The 19,476-nt window shown below is 38.2% G+C and overlaps 1 protein-coding gene across 1 annotated transcript in view; it reads left to right on the top strand.

The window, feature by feature from the left end:
• mirr (iroquois-class homeodomain protein mirror) overlaps window positions 1-14,541 on the top strand; it is a 44,834-nt gene extending 30,293 nt beyond the window's left edge. The window contains exons 4-5 of the mRNA XM_029301126.2: window positions 11,347-11,651; window positions 11,867-14,541. Coding sequence (XP_029156959.1) covers window positions 11,347-11,651; window positions 11,867-12,831 — 1,270 coding nt within the window. The 3' untranslated portion in view covers window positions 12,832-14,541. The remainder of the gene's footprint in view (window positions 1-11,346; window positions 11,652-11,866) is intronic.
• The last annotated feature ends 4,935 nt before the right edge of the window (window positions 14,542-19,476 follow it).

Genomic DNA, 19,476 nt, shown 5'->3' with positions numbered 1-19,476 from the left:
AGATAGGTGCGAGTGTCGATTTTTGAGAAAAATGTCAGCGAAAGGGTTTATTTCACGCGAGACTGTTAATTCGACGAATTATTTTGGTCAGATCAAGTGAATAATTCATCAGAACCCGGTGTCTCGATTAAACGGATTCAGGAATATCGAGCAGAAAAATTGGCGACTTAATGGATGAGAATTTTGATGTGTGTATGCGATAAATGATTTCTCACATTTTATTCTCCACGGAACATTTCTTGTATATTTTTAAATATTAAGTCTTATAATTAGATTAGTCGCGCGGAATACAGTATTCCAAGGGCTTTCGAATTTTTATTGGGGATCAAATAAATTTTTGTGAACGATGTTATTCCAATAATCTCCTATGAATTGCGAATCGAATGGTACTTTTCTGCGTTATCACTATTCCCTGCAATAGTCGATTAAAGTTTTGAAATACCGTCATATTGCATACGAGTGTATACGTATGATAATTTATATTTAAGTAGAATATAAGAAAAATAAGTAATAATATGAAAAAGATGTAGCACATTTTATACTTTATTAAAATAAGAATAAAATTTAATGAATTATGTAAGCATCAATAAATTTATTCATAAAACAAAAATTAAGGAACATTAAAATGTAGGTGAATTTTATAATTAATATAAAAAAGAAATTATTATGCGCAGCTTGTACACACACATATATCTAAAAATATTATAGGCGGTATTTATTTTTAAACTCTGTAAACATTTTTATTTGGGACACAGTGATACTCCTCTACGTGATTAAACTTATTTATAAAATTATTTATACAATATAGCGAAATCTTGTGAACTATATATTTTCCATTACTTTCGATTAATTAAAAAATATATAAGTGTCATCAACGTTGAAATGTGGGGGATGCATTTTTCAACTAGAAAATAATAAGTGGAATTTATTTTTAAATTAAGAATTTATTTTTAAACTTTGTAAGTATTTTTATTTAGGACACTATAATATTTCTTTTCGTGATTAAACATATAAAATTATTTATACATTATAGTGTAATTTTGTGAATTATATAATTTTTATTATTTTTGATAAATTGAAAAAAATTAATAAATGAAGATTTTGCGTAGAAATTTTGAAAAATGAATTTTTAGTTAATATCTAAAAATAAAAATATTAAGTGGAACTTGTTTATGTTTATTTGTTTAAGCTTTGTAAATATTTTTGCTTGGGTTGCTCACAATATGATACTCCTCCATGCGATAAACGTGCATCAAAGTCTGAAGTGGCACTCTAAAAGTATTAAACTCCGTCGAAAAACACATCTCTTTCTATTAAACTTTATTTTATAAGCCACTTGCATTGGTACGCAATTTAGCAAACAGGAAACTAAGCACATGCACTAATTAGTAGTTGTTGATCGCCGATTCGTTTCTCTCACTCGCGCATATCTCTCTGCGGGGCAAAGGAAGTCTGATTCGATAAATTCGTGGGTTCAACGATAACGGTCGAGAGATGAGCGAGGAGAGAGCAATAATATAATCTCGGGTAAGCGATAATTCAGCGTGACTTTAACCGAAGCGGAGTTAGAGTGTATTTCACGGATGGATTTAAGCGATCGTATGACAAATGTAGTCATCGTGTATCATTTTGTATAAACTCGGTGATATTCGTCGGAAGAAAAGCAAGAGAGATACGTGTATAAACACACACATACACGTCGAAGAGAGAAAGAGAGACTCTCCTCCGGTGAGACGCACACGTATCCGACGAAGTTTACGATCGATCTGTCACGCCGCGACCAACTGGTAATAAAGTTGGATACGGAACAACCGAGTGTCACACAACGCGGTGACAAAACTTCCTCCTCCCGGGCGGGAAGCAAAGCGAGGAGACGCGCTTCTAAGCGCTTCTAAGAGCTTAACGTGACGATATCGGGTATACACACATATACACTTAAACGGCCGTCGTGTAAACTGTGGGAGTGAAAATCGTGTGTCCTCTATCTATCTATCTCTCTCTCTCTCTCTCACTTTCCGCGATAACTCGACGCTAATAAACATCGACTCTCTTTCTCTCATCAGCTTCTCATGCTTTCATCTTTCTCTCTGTTCCTCTAATCAACGCAAATATTTATACGTGCTTCAACTTATGAAGCATGTCGTTGCCGAATCGTTGAATTAGCTAGCCCACCATCCCTTTGCGAGTTCCACTCTCTGTCTCCCATCCAATCTCCCTCCTGCGTGCTTGATTTACGAGCACGAACCGAAACTGCACGTGAAACTTGGAAAAGTTCTTCATCGTTGTCCGAAAAAACTTTTGCCCCGAAAATTTTCGCGTATGATATTACTTCCCAACGGTAAGCCCCGGCTTCCCGATGCAATCTAGATCCAGACCACAGAAAGACTCGATTTAATAAGGAATAAGAAATAATGAATTTTATAGAGTAAAAGTCTCTTTTTTATAAAGGAAAGTTTCTTACACTTTTCTATAAATAAGCGAAACACTTAAGGGGATCCTAAACACCGTCCTGTTTTATCGATAAAACATTATTTTCGCGCACCCTTTTCTTTTTATTGGTTGAACAGAATAATAAATGCTTTTCCGCGATTAAAGTACATATAGAAACAAAGCGTGAATCTAGAGACCCTCTAATCAGAGTCTGGCTATCCGATAGTCGCTTTTGATTGGTCCGCCATTTCTTGTCAATTGCCGCTGAAATTTGAATCATGATAAATTAAATAATTGTATATATTCTAGCAATGTAATAAAAAAAAATTAATGTTCTAGATAAAAATTCAATATTGATTGATTGACATCCACCCATTTTTGTAATAAATAGTTTAAATTACGGATTTATATATATGAACTTATATATGAAGTAAATAACTTTATGGAGAAGGTTATGTTCACCATATGGCAGCGACAGTGAGATAGAAAGAGAGAGAGAGTGATATACATATGTGATATTTGACAAAAAATCATGGCGGACGCTTGTTGGTCAGACTCATTGTCAGATTAGAGTCTCTTCGCGAATCTACCGATTTTATGTTAAAGACAAAAAATGTTTGATCTCAACCGCGAATGTAACTGAATGATGTTGATATCTTCGACATCGATTTTTCTACCTGAACGAACCTCCGGTCTCGTTGCTTTCAACCTGTCTCCCGAGGAGACTCGCAAGGTCGCCGCTATGGAAAGCGGGTGGATCAAAGGGAACCGCAAACCAGTCTAGCCGCGGCTTCGCGGCTGATTAAACTCAAGCGCGGCCACGAACGAGAAACAGAGAGACGACGGTGGTAGTGGTGTGCCGATGTCGATGGTGTGCAGAGGCTGTGCGGGACAAACTGGATGGAAAGATGCGCGCAACCCTCTCTCGCGTGCGTGTCGGTCCGCGGAAAGATGGCGTCTACCGCATCGAAATGGCCGCGGTAACGTGTCTGGTAAAACATAAGGCATGACGACTATACCTGTTGAAAAGGAACCCTAGTCAAGTAGGTTCTAGAGAGAGAGTGTGTGTGTATGTACCACATGTGTGTGTGTATGTATGAAGTGTTAGCAGATATCATCCCTAGTTACGACTGGTGACGAGGGGCGGAGTCATGCCGACCGCACACCTGCCCCGAGGTGGACTGCCTTTGGTCACCCCCTGGTTTCCACCCTCTTCGTAAGCTGCATCTTGATGGACGCGGGAAAAGGGCGAAAGAAATGGCCGGCTTTTTAATGGTCGACTAATGCGAATAAAGCGTAATCCGGAGCTCGAAGTTTCGTCTTGGAAACACACGCGAAACCGGTTGCTTTTTATCTGGAGAGAAATATACATTCGCGATAGGACGAGGGGTTCATCCTGTACGAAGGTTCATCAACCGCGGTTATCGTTCGGTTTTTGATGGATAAATATCACGCGGATCGAAAACAGTAGTCGCGTTGTAACATAGTCCGGGATATGCAAATCGTCTTACACGAATTTGTAATCGGAACACAAGTGATTATGCGACGACGCGACGTTTCATACATCTGAAAACGATAATCGATACGTATGTTAATTTGAGTGCATTTACATGAAGGCAATAAGGAAGGGAGAGACAGAGAGAGAGAGAGAGCGAGAGAGAAGGAAAGCGTCTTTTATTAGGGGTTATTTGGGATATTAGCCTCTGAAGCGCAAGAATATGTTAAGAATAATATAGTCACTTAGTGTACACATAATGCAAGGAAAAATAATAATAAAGATAATAATAAAGACAGAACAAGTAGATGCAGCTCAGCAACATTAATCATTCGAAAAGTAAAATGAATTAATATGAAATTAATATTAAATTATAATATTAATTAAGTATATTAAATATTAATAATACTAGATACAGCAAGCAGCTCAGAAATTATAACAACTTATGATAAGCCATCCAAGTGCACTGTAGTAAGGCGTGTTATCTTTTTTATTTCGAAAATAAATCTCACACATTCTTCGTTCATAGTCCTGTAATCTCAGATTCTGTTCCGCATTTATATTCGTAAAAACAGCACAACAATTATTTATGTATGGATTAATCAGTAATACAATGCAAGTAAATTTTCGCTTGAGTGTTTCGACAAAATCTTCCTACACAATTTAGCTAGTCAGGTGTCGAACATATTTTTTCTATAGTATCTGTGTCTATAGTATACATATATCTTGCAATTTCGATCACAATAGCCTGTGTTTTTCTTCGAATAAGTTTCAGAATAAATTTATTACACAATCACTTCGATATACAATTTATGTCTTCCTTGATTATTACAATGCAGTTTTGCATGTCTTCAAATTTGCATTGCATATGTAGATCATAAAAGCTATACTTAGAATGCATCAAAACATTATGGAAATCTGATGTTTAATAAATAAAAATAATGGTCTGAAAACAAGAGCCTCGTGGAACGTTGTTTTCTCAAATATTTAAACAATTAAATATTATTATTCAAAGAATCTTGGATTGCTTAAGAACGGTTCAGGTATGAATTAATTCAGTTAAGAGTCCAGAGAAGAAAAGTTCTTGTTTCTTAACTTTTTTATAAAAATGCTGTATTGTACTCTATCAAAGCCCTTAAAGAGGTCTTTAAAAAAATATATAGAGACTGTAACCTGGCTATTATCTATTGTGTTTCATGTCATTATTAAAGAAAAATTAGTAAAGTGCTAATAATTACTCTTCTAATCACATGCGGTTTAACATACTTTCCAGTAAAGTTTGTCGTCATCATTTATGTTACATTTGCAAAATTGTTAATTTCTTTAGACAAAAAATAAATATCGGTAGTTACAGAATTTACTAAAAATAAGTTGAATTCTTTCTTATTAAAATAAGATTGTTGGATGTTATTTTTTAATTTCTTATCATTTGGTTTTTGTCTCTTTTATTTTGTAGCCGTTCTAAATTCTTTTAATTCTATTCCATTCACATTGTATTTCTTATTCTTGCAGTAAATCATGAAAGTAAGATTTTTAAATCAATATAATTATAAAGGTACTCGTAAAGATAAACAATTACTGAATTTCAAATATCTATTTTTTATTCAAAATGTTAGACGATATTAATTCTAATCAATTTATATTCTACAAAATTCTGCAATTCGTACAAAAGTCAGTTTCATCAAAGTGTCTAAAGTTTCTATGGAGGTTACGCTTACATTGTCTACATTGCATCTTTATTCGATATGTAAATGAGCCTATGTAAATGAGACAATGCTCAGATAAAAAATTACGTCACGTTACCCAAAATTAATAAGTTTGTCCATATTGTTCATAATGTAAAGATTTATATAAAGATGCTGACATTTTTTAAACGATGAGTAGTGTCATATGATATAAAATGTAAGCCGGAAGATTCGATAAATGCACTGAATTGCCTATACATAAATATTTTTTATATATGTGTTGAAATCGTCGAATATTATGCACAATTATTTATTTATAAAATAATTATTTAATTGATATATCGTGCCTTAAAATATTGAAAAAAGTCATTTAAAAGTCTGTAAACCACTGTAAGGTGTAATTTATATCCATTATTAATATTAATCACTACAATAATATATTTTAAAAGAGAGAGAGAGAGAGAGCCAGAAAATGACGAAAATTATATAATTATTTCGCAGAAAAATGTTGAAAATTCATGATGACAGAATTAATGCAGTTTACGTCGGTGAAAATGTGTTGTACGCGTATTGACGATAATACTTTTACGACTTGCATTAATCAGATTGCCTGACGGCATTAATTCACACAGTACCTCGTACACACGTTGCGTTAGCATGCTTGAAACATTGTACGACGGACGTTTAATGATAATATATACGCGTCGTTACGCGTTTGTATTCAAATTTGCTTTACATTTGCCCGATCAATACACTCGTATATATTTCTTAAAACCACAGACCAGCGGTGAGCTTTTGTTGAATAATAACTTTCAAAGCTGATAATCTGCTAATTGATAATCTTGCCGAGTCACTCGCTTATTCACAAGTATTATATGTCTTTGATACTTATCTATGCTTTCCGGAAATTAATTTACGTGTATTATTAGGATATATTAAAGCAATTATATTTTCTCTTCTCTTCTTTAATATTTATAATTGATAATGTAAGAAAAAGAAATATTACGCATATATTATAGAATAAATAAAAAAAAATTGCATTTTAACTATCAGGGACAATGTATATCCCAAATAAAGATTCGTCTTCGAGAACAGAGGCCTTTACAAGAAATGCTTACGACAAGACTTCGAGTCGCAGTTTTTCGACTCAAGTGTGAACATAGATGGGGGAGAATTTCCGGAACCGCTCAGTTTGATAGTTTGATAGATTTTTTACCAAAAAAAATAATGTCGCAAATTACAATGTGTTACGATAATGTTGGAGATATCAATGTTTCAAAATTTTAATTTTGTTTTTAAATATATTGAAATTTCAAAATTTTTAACAAAATGTCATTTTTATAGATTTTTTATCAAATTTTTTGATATAATAAATCTAATTTTATTTTAATCAGAAATAGATTTGAATTAGATTTAGAATTATTTCTCGGGATAGAAGTGCCTCTTCTTCCAACACTTTCACTTTATAATACGCACATCTAATATTAAATTATCCCACAAAAAATATTCGTTTTCAAATATCCATTTAAAAATCGATATCTCGAAAACTATGGATCATAATGCATTATGGTTTGCGGCACTCTTCTGAAAAAAACTTTTATGAAAATGACCTGTCAAATAGAGGGATCCCGGGAACAACATTCTTGCCAGAGACGGAAGCGACATAATATCCTGTCATTAAAAAGTTGCAAAATGTATCGATGGGGGAAATTCCATATTTTTCGCAAAAATAGAGCAAACGACGTTACAAGATGGAAACGGCGTAGGATAGAATACGAGGCGTGACCCGATTAGCAATCACCATGGTAACAAGCACTTGATGCTATCAGTCGGAGAGAATAGGAGGAGAGGATGCGCGCTATGTCACGCGTATACGTATGTATCAACGTACACTTACATGCACATTTGCATATATATATTCATATCTCCGACAAGTGCACAACACTCGTCCATGCATTCTACCTGCCCTATACATACATATACATATATATATGGTATATATATATGTGTATATATATATATATATATATATATACAGGGTGTCCCATAATTCGCGAACCACCGCGAATGGGCAGATAGAGCGTGTTAAACTGAATAGAAAAGTCCTGTATCATTTTGCGATATTCGCAATAATGATTGAGTTATTAACTAAAATATCTATTATGGGACATCCTGTATATATATATATATATATATATATACACAGGGTGTCCCATAATATATATATATATATATATATATATATATATATATATATATATATATATATATACAGGGTGTTTGGTAATTAACGGACCAATGATTAAGGGCGGATTCTCTGGCCAATTTGGAGACGATTTTTCCTTAGCAAAAATGTTGAGAAGTCAATAATTTTCGAGTTATAAGCGATTGAAAAAAATGGGTTTTTTGAAAACTAAACGTTTTGGAGTTAAAAGTCTAACATAATTACATTCTTTAGTTAATTTCAGGTAGAGTTTACTATAATAAAATTTTAATTTGAGACTTAGTTATAAAGATACATAATGACAAATATTGAAAAGTTGTAAAAAATTATGACCTTTTTCGACATTTTTGCCGAGGAAAAATCGTTCCCAAATTGACCAAAGAATCCACTTGTAATCGTTGGTCCGTTAGTTACCGGTCACCCTGTATATTATATATATATATATATATATATATATATATATATATATATATCTGTCGTATTTAAAGCGGTTGATGACGATAGCGATGGTCGGTAGTGGTGATAGCAAAGGTAGCGGCTGTGCGGGAGATAGATTGGGAGAATCGCAGAGTGGGCGAGGATAAAGAGAGAGAGAGAGAGAGAGAGAGAGAGAGAGAGAGAGAGAGAGAGTGACACGAGGGGAGAGTGGAATCGTGCGGAGCAAGAAAAGAGACGGAAAACGCAGAATGTGCTGGGAACGTGGATGGAGGAAACAGAAAGATAGAGAGATGGCAGGCGGAGGTGGCAGAGGGAGGTGGTGCAGAATCGGGAGAAGCAGCAGCAGAGCGGTAGCAGTTGCCGCTCTCGGGGCGGCTGGCTGTTATCATGAGAAACAAGCTTCCACTCTGATTTTTTAATCCGATCCGCGCCCCCTGCCACTGGCTGAATTTTAAAATAACTGCAGAACGCCATTTGCTCCTCGCAAACAGACCGGGGGGGTTAAGCCGTCCCCGCCGGCCTCCTCTTCCTCCTCCGGCGCTCTTGGCTCTTTTCTGTCTTCTTCTTTCTCGCTTTTCCTGTCCCTGCTTTCCATCGATGTCGGTCCATCTCGCACGACCCTCTCTTCTCCTCCCTTCGGCTCGTTCTGCTCTCTCGTCTGAACCTCTTCACTGCTACCACTTGTTCTCTCTCTCTCTCTCTCTCTTTCTCTCGGCGTCTGCGACAAATAGGACGAGGACAGCGCACAAGAACAGAGGAGAGATTAGGTCGGAGGACGAAGAGGCAACGGAGAGATGTGTTATCAACGCGCGCGCGCGCGTGACGCGGAAGTGCCTGATGCCAAATTGAAATGTTTAGCGCTTCAAATGTTTCAGCTGTTTCAAATCCCGCGTGCGGAATCAGAGCGAGACAAATGGTAGCGGAAAAAGCGGGACGGATAGATAGCGAGGGGGAGAAAGAGAAAGATAGGTAGAGAAGGGTGGTGACGTCCGGGGACGCTTGCCGACGGCGGAGGGTGAGAACGAAGATAGAGGAGCGAGAAATGCCGCGTGTAGGCCTGCCTCGGGGAGAAGGGCAGATAAGTGACAGTTTTATTAATTTCCCATCTCTCCCGCCGCCACGCTTCCATTCTCTATCTAACCTCTATCTCTCTATCCCTGTCCCTGTCTAACCTCTATACCGTATCTACCTATCTACCTACCTACCCACCCGACGCCATGCAACATCAGGGACGTCAGTCGCGCGTCCATACACGTCCTTCCCTTCGCCTTCATCCTCCTCGGAGTCGGATAAGGTTCGAGGTGCGAGGGCGAAAATATAAAGCTCAATAATGGCGCGTCGTGACGGGACCCAGAAGGCGGGGTGAAGGTTAGGCGTCGATTGGAGATTCGAATCAACCGATATTCGTTCTATTTTTACAAAGATTTTTGTGGCCTCTTTACAACTGTGTTGTATATTTTGGGATGTATTATAATTCCTATGTAATGAGAAGAATTACCTTGACCCCATCGATTTCATTTACGTCTTGCGATAGAGATTGAGCGACATTTGCAATCATGGTTGATGCATGCCATTAAGAAAACTGTTTCGATTAAATCGGCGATTTCGCCGATAAATCCTCTCTGGATATCCAGGAGCTTCGGATCGAGTCGCGACATCTCGCCCGGATTGTACACGCGAAGAGAAGAAACGAGAGAGACGAATAAAAAAAAAGAAATAACTTGAAGAGAGGAGAGACAGGGAGAATGGAAAGAAGAGAAGAGAGGTATCCTACCCGGTTGCCTCTCTCGGTGGTGGAAAATTTAATTTCGATCCCGTCGATTCAGCAGTTATACCGAAGTTTAATCTTTGATAAGGGTTAGTCTTTTAGTAATGGGATCCCAGAGGGTCGGTCGCTCCGGTCCGACGGAGCGAGGCGGAAGGCAAAGAGAGGAGGTCGCCTGCCTCCTCTTCTCCTTTCCCATCCTCTCCTTCCGCTTCATTCCTCTGGCCAAGAGATGGGAGGTAGGAGCTTAAACCGTTAGATAGAGATCTACTCTTGGGATGGAAGTAGTAGCTACCTACCCGTTTATATCGCTTCTCAAACCGAGCAGGACTCGGACTTTTATATTCGACGCTGGGGAAGACATAACGAGCCTCACGATGGGATAAGTTTTCCGACGCAAAGCTCTGCTAGCAGCAGCAACAACCGCCTCTCTTCTAATTTCTTTTTTTTTTTGAAGATGTCTTGTTTATTTTCGCTCTGGTCTAAAGTACATTCGCGCTTATATGGGTCACGCATATTCTTTGGGCGATGAAGACGCATCCTCGCGTAGAATTTAATCCTCGCTCGACTGGTCCCTGTCAGGGGGGCACCGTTCCCGATCTTACCAGACCAGTTATGGAATAATAAACGATGGATCATAGCTATGGCCTGCATCTGTTTCGACTGCTAGACATCAATTATTGTTATTTAAAAGAATGAGATTTTTTACTCGCAAAAGAGTATACCAAATTGGGAAAATTTTGTGATACAAAACCAATCGTCAGGAAACTTGACACATAATATGAGCTAAAATATGAAGAAATCTAACTAAAATTGAATGACTCTAAAAAAACTTTTTGGTGCAACAAAGACTGATAATGGGAAACAGTGTGATGTATCGATGGTGATAACCAAAGATTACCGCACTCGCACACATTCAGTCTGCTAATTGCCAATGATTATTTGGGGTTATTCACGACCATTATTCTATTGTCAAAATAAGATTATATGACAAATGAGCATTGTCGCTGTACGATTCAATGATCTATTTTCTGACTTTTGATCACTCATTTAGCCTTCCGATTTTGATTAGATTTCGTCATATTTTACCTCATACTATGTATGTGTCAAGTTTCATGACGATTGGTTTTGTACCACAAAATTTTTCGAATTTGGTATACTTTTATATCTATTTTTTAGTTTGCATTTCTTTCACCCTAATATGGCATATACGAAAATATTTTCATCTTCTACACAGGGAATAAGGATGTTTTGTCCTTGTATCGAGGATTATTTTGCATATAATATTTCTTACTTGGATCTGTTGTAGTTATGGCATGGATCTGAACGGTGCGAGGCGAAAAAACGCGACACGAGAAACGACGAGTACGTTGAAGGCGTGGTTAAACGAGCACAAGAAGAATCCGTATCCTACGAAAGGCGAAAAGATCATGCTGGCTATTATTACGAAAATGACACTGACACAAGTGTCAACGTGGTTCGCGAATGCGCGAAGGCGCTTGAAAAAGGAAAATAAAATGACGTGGGAACCAAGAAACCGTGTCGAGGACGAAGATAACAATAACGAGGACGATGATAGCGGGAGAAAGAGCGTCGACGAGAAAGATCGGTTAGGTGAGTCTTGCTTATTCTTGAATAATCCGCTTTTTTCCTCATTATGATTGCTAATCAGTCATATCTACATTGCGTGAATTATTATATTTTCGAAGATTTTCGTTTAAAAATTATTTGCTTAAAAATTTTGGACAAGTTTAAATTAGACTAAAGATTCCAAGAGTCGCATAAATTGTTCCGAATCACGAAGTTCGATCATCTTCTTCTCGGTCCAGATTCGAAAGACTCGGGTACAGGTTCCAGCGAGGATGGGGAACGACCGGCGCATCGTATGGACCTTTTGCACGGCGGCGGCGGCGGCTCGGCCGGCGTTCAGGGTAGAGCCGAGAGCGAGTGGAGCGAGTCGCGAGCTGATAGCGGCCCGGACAGTCCGGAGTGCCTGTACGATCAAAGGGAGCCGAGGCATCCGCTGCAACTGCAGCATCCCGCGTATCTCGCGCCGAGTCATGGCCGACTGTTACGTCATCCGTCGCCAGAAAGCACGTCTCCAGGTAGCCAGCACCATCATCTTCCGCCGAGCACCAGCGCGTCGTCCACGGCCAGCGCGGTGACCACGAAGCCGCGGATTTGGTCGCTGGCGGACATGGCGAGCAAGGACGGTGATCAGCAGAACTCGAATCCGGTCACCATGACAGGTCTCGCGTCACCCTACGGCGGAACCGGAGGCGGAGGTGGCGCCGGTGGAGGCGGCGGCGGCGGAGGGGGCAAACTCGTCAGTCCTCTAGCCAGTCGACTTCCGCCTCATCATCCCCTGCACCCGGCGATACATCCGGGCACGCAATTCGTAAGACCGCATCCGGACTTTTACAGGAATCTGTACGGCGCCTCTCATCTCGGCTCCGGCGACATATCCCTACTCGAGACGTACTCGAGAACCCTGGGTGGACTGGGTGGAGTGATACCACCGCCGTCCACGGCACCTAGCATACTGACGTCCTCGTCCTCGTCCATCTCCGCTGCTGGGACCGTGAAGCCTTTCTCGATCAACGGGGCCACCAGTGCGGGAGGCGGCGGTGGCGCCGCCGCAGGTGGAGCGGCCGTTTTATTAACAACCGCGTCCTCCGGACTGTCACCGTCGTCGTCATCGACGACGTCATCGGGCGGATCCGATCAATCGCCCCATCCGGCGGCCGGCGGTCTTCCGGCGACTCAGGAACTCAAATCTCCTGGACGAGTGTGACTGAAAGACGCGACCGATCGTTGAAAAAAAGAGACGTTTATCGCGCGCGCATGCGCGCACGCGCTGTGCATCGACGGGCGGCGTTTCGTGTGGTGTGGCTGACAATAATCAGAGACTACAATCTTGTAATTAGTGTACAGTAAAACAAAAAAAGGTGATGATGAGATATACTGCCCCTCAATCCGCTTCTCGTTCCTAGTCTTTGTTTTCTTTTTCATTTTCGATATCGTTGCAAATATTCATTTTTTAAATCATTTTCCCCTCTTCCAGGCCCTCGAGACCGATATTGAAAGTTTATTTTCTATACCTAATTGCTCCGAATAAAAATGAAAACTCGTAGTATACCAACTACCCATAGTGGCTCTAACCGCGGTATAACCACAGTTAACGTCAAACTTGTGACAGTACTATTATACATATAAAAAAATGCTATAAATATATAAAGATATAGGATAATAAGATTTGTATTATTATCGTATATCTTTAATAATTAAATAATAATTAATAATTAATATTATTTATGCGTTTGTAAATAGTAGGAAGAGGCCCAGTAGAAGAGAAATCGTCCGGCCAGTGTATGTATTGTATGTAGAGTAGATATAATATTACTAGCATACCTGAGATCATAATTCATATTAATGACGATTATTATGATTATTATGATTATTATGATTCTTATGATTATTATTATTATTGTTATTGCAATGTTTATAATATTATCGATTCACATCGTCGATTCAGATCGTCGCGAGCATGACGAGGTATGGATTTTCGTTAATCGCGACGACAGATTGCGAGGGAGGCGCGTAGGTTCTCGTAAACGGTTGATTCTCGAATATTCTCTTCTTCGTATAAGTGTATCCTCTCTTATTTATTGCGCTGTAAAGATTGGCTCGTAATAATTTAATCGCGAATTGGAACCGACGCGCTTCGCAATCTATACCGCAAACATATAATAATTCCGTCGCGTCGTCTTGCTATCACCGTTGTTGCGTATAGGAACTTGTAAAGAGGAAAAAAAAACACATTCTCTACACAAATTGTGTGTACGAAGGACACCAACGGACGGCTTGCAACATATCATGTCATGTCACGTCGAGAGTGAACGATCGCCATTACCTTTTAGTCATTCGTGTCCAAAATTTCGCGCGAACTTGCTGATGCCGTATTGGCATCCTGTGTCTCCTTTCGCAATAAACGAATCATTACGGAAAACAAATGAGTTATCATTTTTCACCCAGCTGCTTCTCACCATCGCAATTTCATTCTTTTTCCTTTTTTCACCAAGAATCGCTACTTTTTTCAGAGATATATCACGATCATTAGCGATAATAAGTATCTTATAAGTAAATTTGAGTTTAGTTTCAAACTCTCTCTCTCTCTCTCTCTCTCTCTCTCTCTCTCTCTCTCTCTCTCTCTCTATGATTGTTTGAAAAATACTTTCAAGTAGCCTTGAACCCGGAGGAGATAGATTCGAACTTTCTATGAGTATCTCCAAGTATTCGGACCTGAATCAAATATGTTCGAATCTGTTAAGTACTTATTGTCAAGAGAAAGTGAGAGTAGGTTGAATGGATTGAATGAGGAGTGTAAATATTATTTTTAATCTTGCAGGTACTTAATTTAGGAGCACACTGAATATGAAATATAATTTTTTAAGCGTGTATTATTCGAATCCTTTGGATTAGAAAATAAAACTTGATCATTGGATTCGGATTTTTAAGTGCATACTGATCCCATTCTTAATAATCGTGGGCGATTCAGCGAAGACAATAATACGCGCACGTGGCACGGAAGCTCTAATCGACGTAGGGGATCGTCGTCCCTTCGGAGATCCAGCGAATGAATATGAAACGTTTCTCATTCTCGGAACCAGGCCGGGATGTACTTATAAAAATGCAAAACGACCGGACTTCTGGGTGGTTGCTGGACAAGCCTGGTTATTAGTAAACATTTAAATCGACAATCGCTATAGCTATGCGGAGACAGCGAGGGGGAGAGAGAGAATGCCGTCTCCTCTACCTTCCTTCCTTCCTTCCTTCCTTTCTTTCTGCGCCTTTCTCCGGCGTTTGCGGCAGAGGAAACAAGAAATCAACTTGCGGGACCACCCGCTACGTCCTGGACTTGCATCCAGTGGATCCTGAGGAGGTCCACGCCGTCTTCATGAATCAACTTGTTTCTGAATCGGCATAAACCTTCAAAGGGTTGTGCTGAGGGAGGCATTCCCCCCGACTAGGTCCGTCAGAGTTATGCGGGCACCAGTGTCCCTTTGCTTTCTACCGGCCATCGGTCGGTGATCCGGTGTCTTTGAAAAATCACTGGGTAGACTAGGAGCGAAGAGAAGTCGGTACAAATAATAGAGGAATTTGCCAAGGTGTTTTCGGGAATGCGTGAATGACGTTAAGTTGCGAACAAAAGAAATGAGTTATTTTTCTCACACTATTTTCTTCAATTTAATATAATATAGAAAAAGAAACATGCGTGTAATTTTTTTCAGCAAATAAACAATTACTTCCTTTAATAGCACGAATTATCTCGATAATGAAAAATTTAGGCTTTAGAATCTGTCTTAAATGTTCTGAATAACAATTAAATCGCATGATATAAAAACTCGTTTTACTTTGCTATAAAGATATCGATGGATAAAAAAAATGTCGGTTCGCAAGAGGCAACGTTGTAGAGTAGGTAAACTTCGTAAGCAGATTTCCGTCGCAGATAAACCAAGCCTGTTACTACTATGGTCCAGAGCACTGAAATGATCATGTTAAGGATGACGTATATATCTTGAGAAAGAGAGAGAGAAGAGCAATAACTAGCGAGTTTATTTCACAAACGCTCACGAATGTTATACGGTCATTTTTAGTGTTATAGGTTTCCACGATGTAATAACGACGAACTGACGATCTTCGTTTGCCCCTTAGCTGCGAGAGCTCTTAATGTTCGAGAAACACTGGAATATCGCCCATCACGAATACATACTACAACTACTGGATTTGATTTCGATTTTATCAATTTTCACGGCAATTTATCGTTATTGTGTAAATTGTAAAAAGAGGAGGAAAATTGTTAGAGAAAGAGAAATTTATCATCAATATTCACGAGAGAGAAAGAGACTATAAGTAAAATATTATAATACATAAATCAGTGCATTTCAATGTTCTCACGGTTAATAATAATAATAATAATTTATATTTATATATGTATAATAAAATAATAATTAAATAGTTTTAATAATGCGTATATATTTCTTGCACGGAGATGCTGAGATATTTTTATTATTTTTTATACAATAAAATGAGGATTTTCCAACGCAAATAAGACGTCGCAGATGAGAATAGAATCGCGAACACTCGAAGGCCAACACCTTGCGAGGACCTCCAAGAGGAGGAACGGACGACGATAAACTCGACTAAACTGCGCGATGCTTTATTGGCTTTTATCGAGTTTTAACGCAAGCACCCCTGGATTCCTTTATGGAAACGCCGTTAATTTTACGACACGGGCATATTTAGCCCGGCGGCTTCTCGTAAAATCATACTTTGGTCGCGATAAAGTTGAAACATTGACGGAGGCTGTGTGCTAAAGCAAAGTTGGCCTCGTAAATAGACGTCGCAAGAGAAAGAGGGGAGAAAAAAGAAAGATAATAAGTAGCTTTACGCGTGATGTAATACACGTACATTATTTAATAAATGTGATTTTGATATTTTTGTTATAAAAAATATAATTAACTTTAATAATTAAAATATTTTAATGTGCAATATTATTTTTACATAGAGTTTCAGAATAATATTATTTATTTAAGTTTCCAGATAAAAAGGCGTTGATTAGTTTCACGAAGATTTTTCAGTAATAAATAAAACGAAAAAAGAAAAAGGAGGGAGAGAATATAAATATAAATAAATATAATATAGTATAATAATATAATAAAATGTTTATATAGTATTGAAATATGGCATGTAAATATTTAATTAACTTTTCACAATTTATTTCAACTTCAAAGCAGTCAATTTTTCGAGAAAAAATCCAAATTTTAAATTGTGTATTTTGGTGTCTCATTTTATAAATTAAACCAATATTTTACGCGCAACAATGTATAACACACATACACTTTTAATATCGTAATAAATTCTTTTCGTTAACAGGATCTTTTTTTAATACATATATCGGTCATATAATTTGCAATATTTCAAATAAAAACAGTTTGCGTTTCACCGCGAGATGACATATTCCGCGAAAATATGATTTTTTCATCCACGCGATAATATATGAAGCGAGCTGCACTCATCTGGACACAATCTGTAAAATAGATATGTGACAACGTACGTTCTCTCTCTCTCTTCTTTTTTCCCTCTGTTTGGCGCATCGCCACGCAAGTACGTCCCGCGTTGTCGAAAGGTAGCGTATCGGTGTAGGTGGTGAATAATGAATGGCAACGTCGAGAGACAACTTGCTGGACCAGCGTCGACGAGACGCCGCGCCGCGCCGGATCAGGTCGACCCTGTGTTGTGTGTACGTATACGACCGAGGGAGAGGAGAGGAGAGAACAAGGTTGGGATAGGAGGGAGGGGTTAGAGAGAGAGAGGAGGCGCAGTTATATAGCACGAGTTCCGGGTGAAACGACATGAAAAATTAACGGGCCCCGCGTTTTGACACTGCGTCAAACTTTCGTTGTACGAGAGTGATAGATTGTTCTACGGCCGCGGTAGATTATATTCCGTACGCGACGCGGTGAGAGAGAGAGAGAGAGAGCTCCGAGCAAAAGAGAGAGAGAGAAGGAAGGGAGCGAAAGATGGTTTTGGATTCCTCCCGACCTAACGACCAGCGGACAAATTCGAATTTTACGAGGGACACCTCAACGTTGGGTATTGTCAGCTCAAGTCCGCAAACGAGCAGAGTCCGTCCTCCAGCATTCTCGTTGGGTAAGTATTTTTTTTTTTTCACGGAGATTTATCACACCGTGTGTCAGAGGTATACAAAGGTAATTTCGGTCAATGACGTAGATTGAAATGTACAACGATATTTCATCTTTAATATCCGCGAGAGAGGAGATGGAAGGGAAGATATGTGGTGTATGATAGTTGTAATTCAGTCCCATTGAGGATGACATTGCCCGTGCATACGCTTAAAATCTTTCAAAATTTCACTTTTTCAGTTGCAGATATCTATCAGAGCCTCCTCGATTGATTATTTCTCAATAAAATTGTGTTGTATCTTTATTTTAATAATTTTTCTCTTATTTCTAGAATCCCCTAAAAATTCTAAGTAAGATAGACACCGAGAATTCTTTTACCTTGAGGGATGGGAATTTTCTAAATTTATTAGTAGCAGATATTCCTAATTTATAAAAAAATGTAGACAAAATGAGATTTATTTTTACATTAACAAAATATATTATCTTATATAACGCACAGGTAAAAATGATCATGAAGAAAGTATACATATAATTATAGTATGTGTATATATATATGTATATAGATCAAGCATGAGACCTGAACGATTAAATTCTTAAACACTTCTCTTAAAATCGAGTGTCTTATTAATTTCATCTATTCTTCTAATTAACTAAAACTATTCGGATAAACATTGCACTGTAATTTGCAACATTATAATCATATATGTTGCTGCAAGTCCAGTGTTGTGCTTAAATTATTTTAAAATTAGCTAGATAAAAATGAGATGAAAATATATAAATTCATCTTAGATAAGATGAAAATAATTTTTTTAAATGTATCTAGATAAAACATAATAGTATATTGTGTATCAAGTGCGGAAAGTTGACAATTGGTCACGAGTGCGGGGGATGGACGCACGAGCCGAAGGCAAGTGCGACCATCCAACACGAGTGAACAATTGTCAATCCGCACTTAATGCACACGATATTTTGTATTACAAGTGCAGGCAAAGTGGCTTTGTGCGCGTTTTCTGTGCGCGAGGTGGCCGATCGCACGCCGCCATCTTGCGACGGCACGGTGCGAGAATAGCCGCGTTTAAAGTCATTGTCCACGGTTTCAACCGTGGACAATGACTTTAAACGCGGCTCAGCCGTAGGCAATGGCTTTGAATGCGGCTTATTCACTCACCGCGTCGCCGCTAAATGGCGACGTGGGAAATCGGCCGCTTTACGCACAGAAAACACGCACACAAAGTGCCACTTTGCCTGCACGTGTAATACAAAATTATATATGAAGATTCATCTAGATAATTTTCAGATAATATTATTTTTATGACCGCTTATGCAAACACAGTTATAAATAAATGTAAATAATAAAAGAGATATAAAAATATATTTATACTTTTATTTACAATTTTTTTTATTGTTTATTGCTTAAGTATTTTTATGTGCTGTGGCTTTAAATCAAATTATCTGAATATTATTCTAGATAATTTGGTAAAGATAACACTTTTTTCATCTGAGATGAAAAATAGATAGTACATATTTTTATTATCTATAGAAAGATAAGATGACGCAAAAATTTCATCTAGAGGATCGTTTCTAATTTTATTTAGATAACAGCAAACATTACTGTGGCTGCAACAATATGACTATATAACATAAAATTAACAAGTATAAAACCAAACATATGGCTGTTATTAATAAAAAAATTCTTAATTTTAGAGGATATTCTAGGAAACATTGATGAATAT

The sequence above is a fragment of the Nylanderia fulva genome, unplaced genomic scaffold (assembly GCF_048542155.1).
Source record: "Nylanderia fulva isolate GAGA-0341 unplaced genomic scaffold, ASM4854215v1 Scaffold44, whole genome shotgun sequence".
NCBI classification, from domain to species: domain Eukaryota; kingdom Metazoa; phylum Arthropoda; class Insecta; order Hymenoptera; family Formicidae; genus Nylanderia; species Nylanderia fulva.
This window is presented reverse-complemented; position numbering and strand designations above follow the sequence as displayed.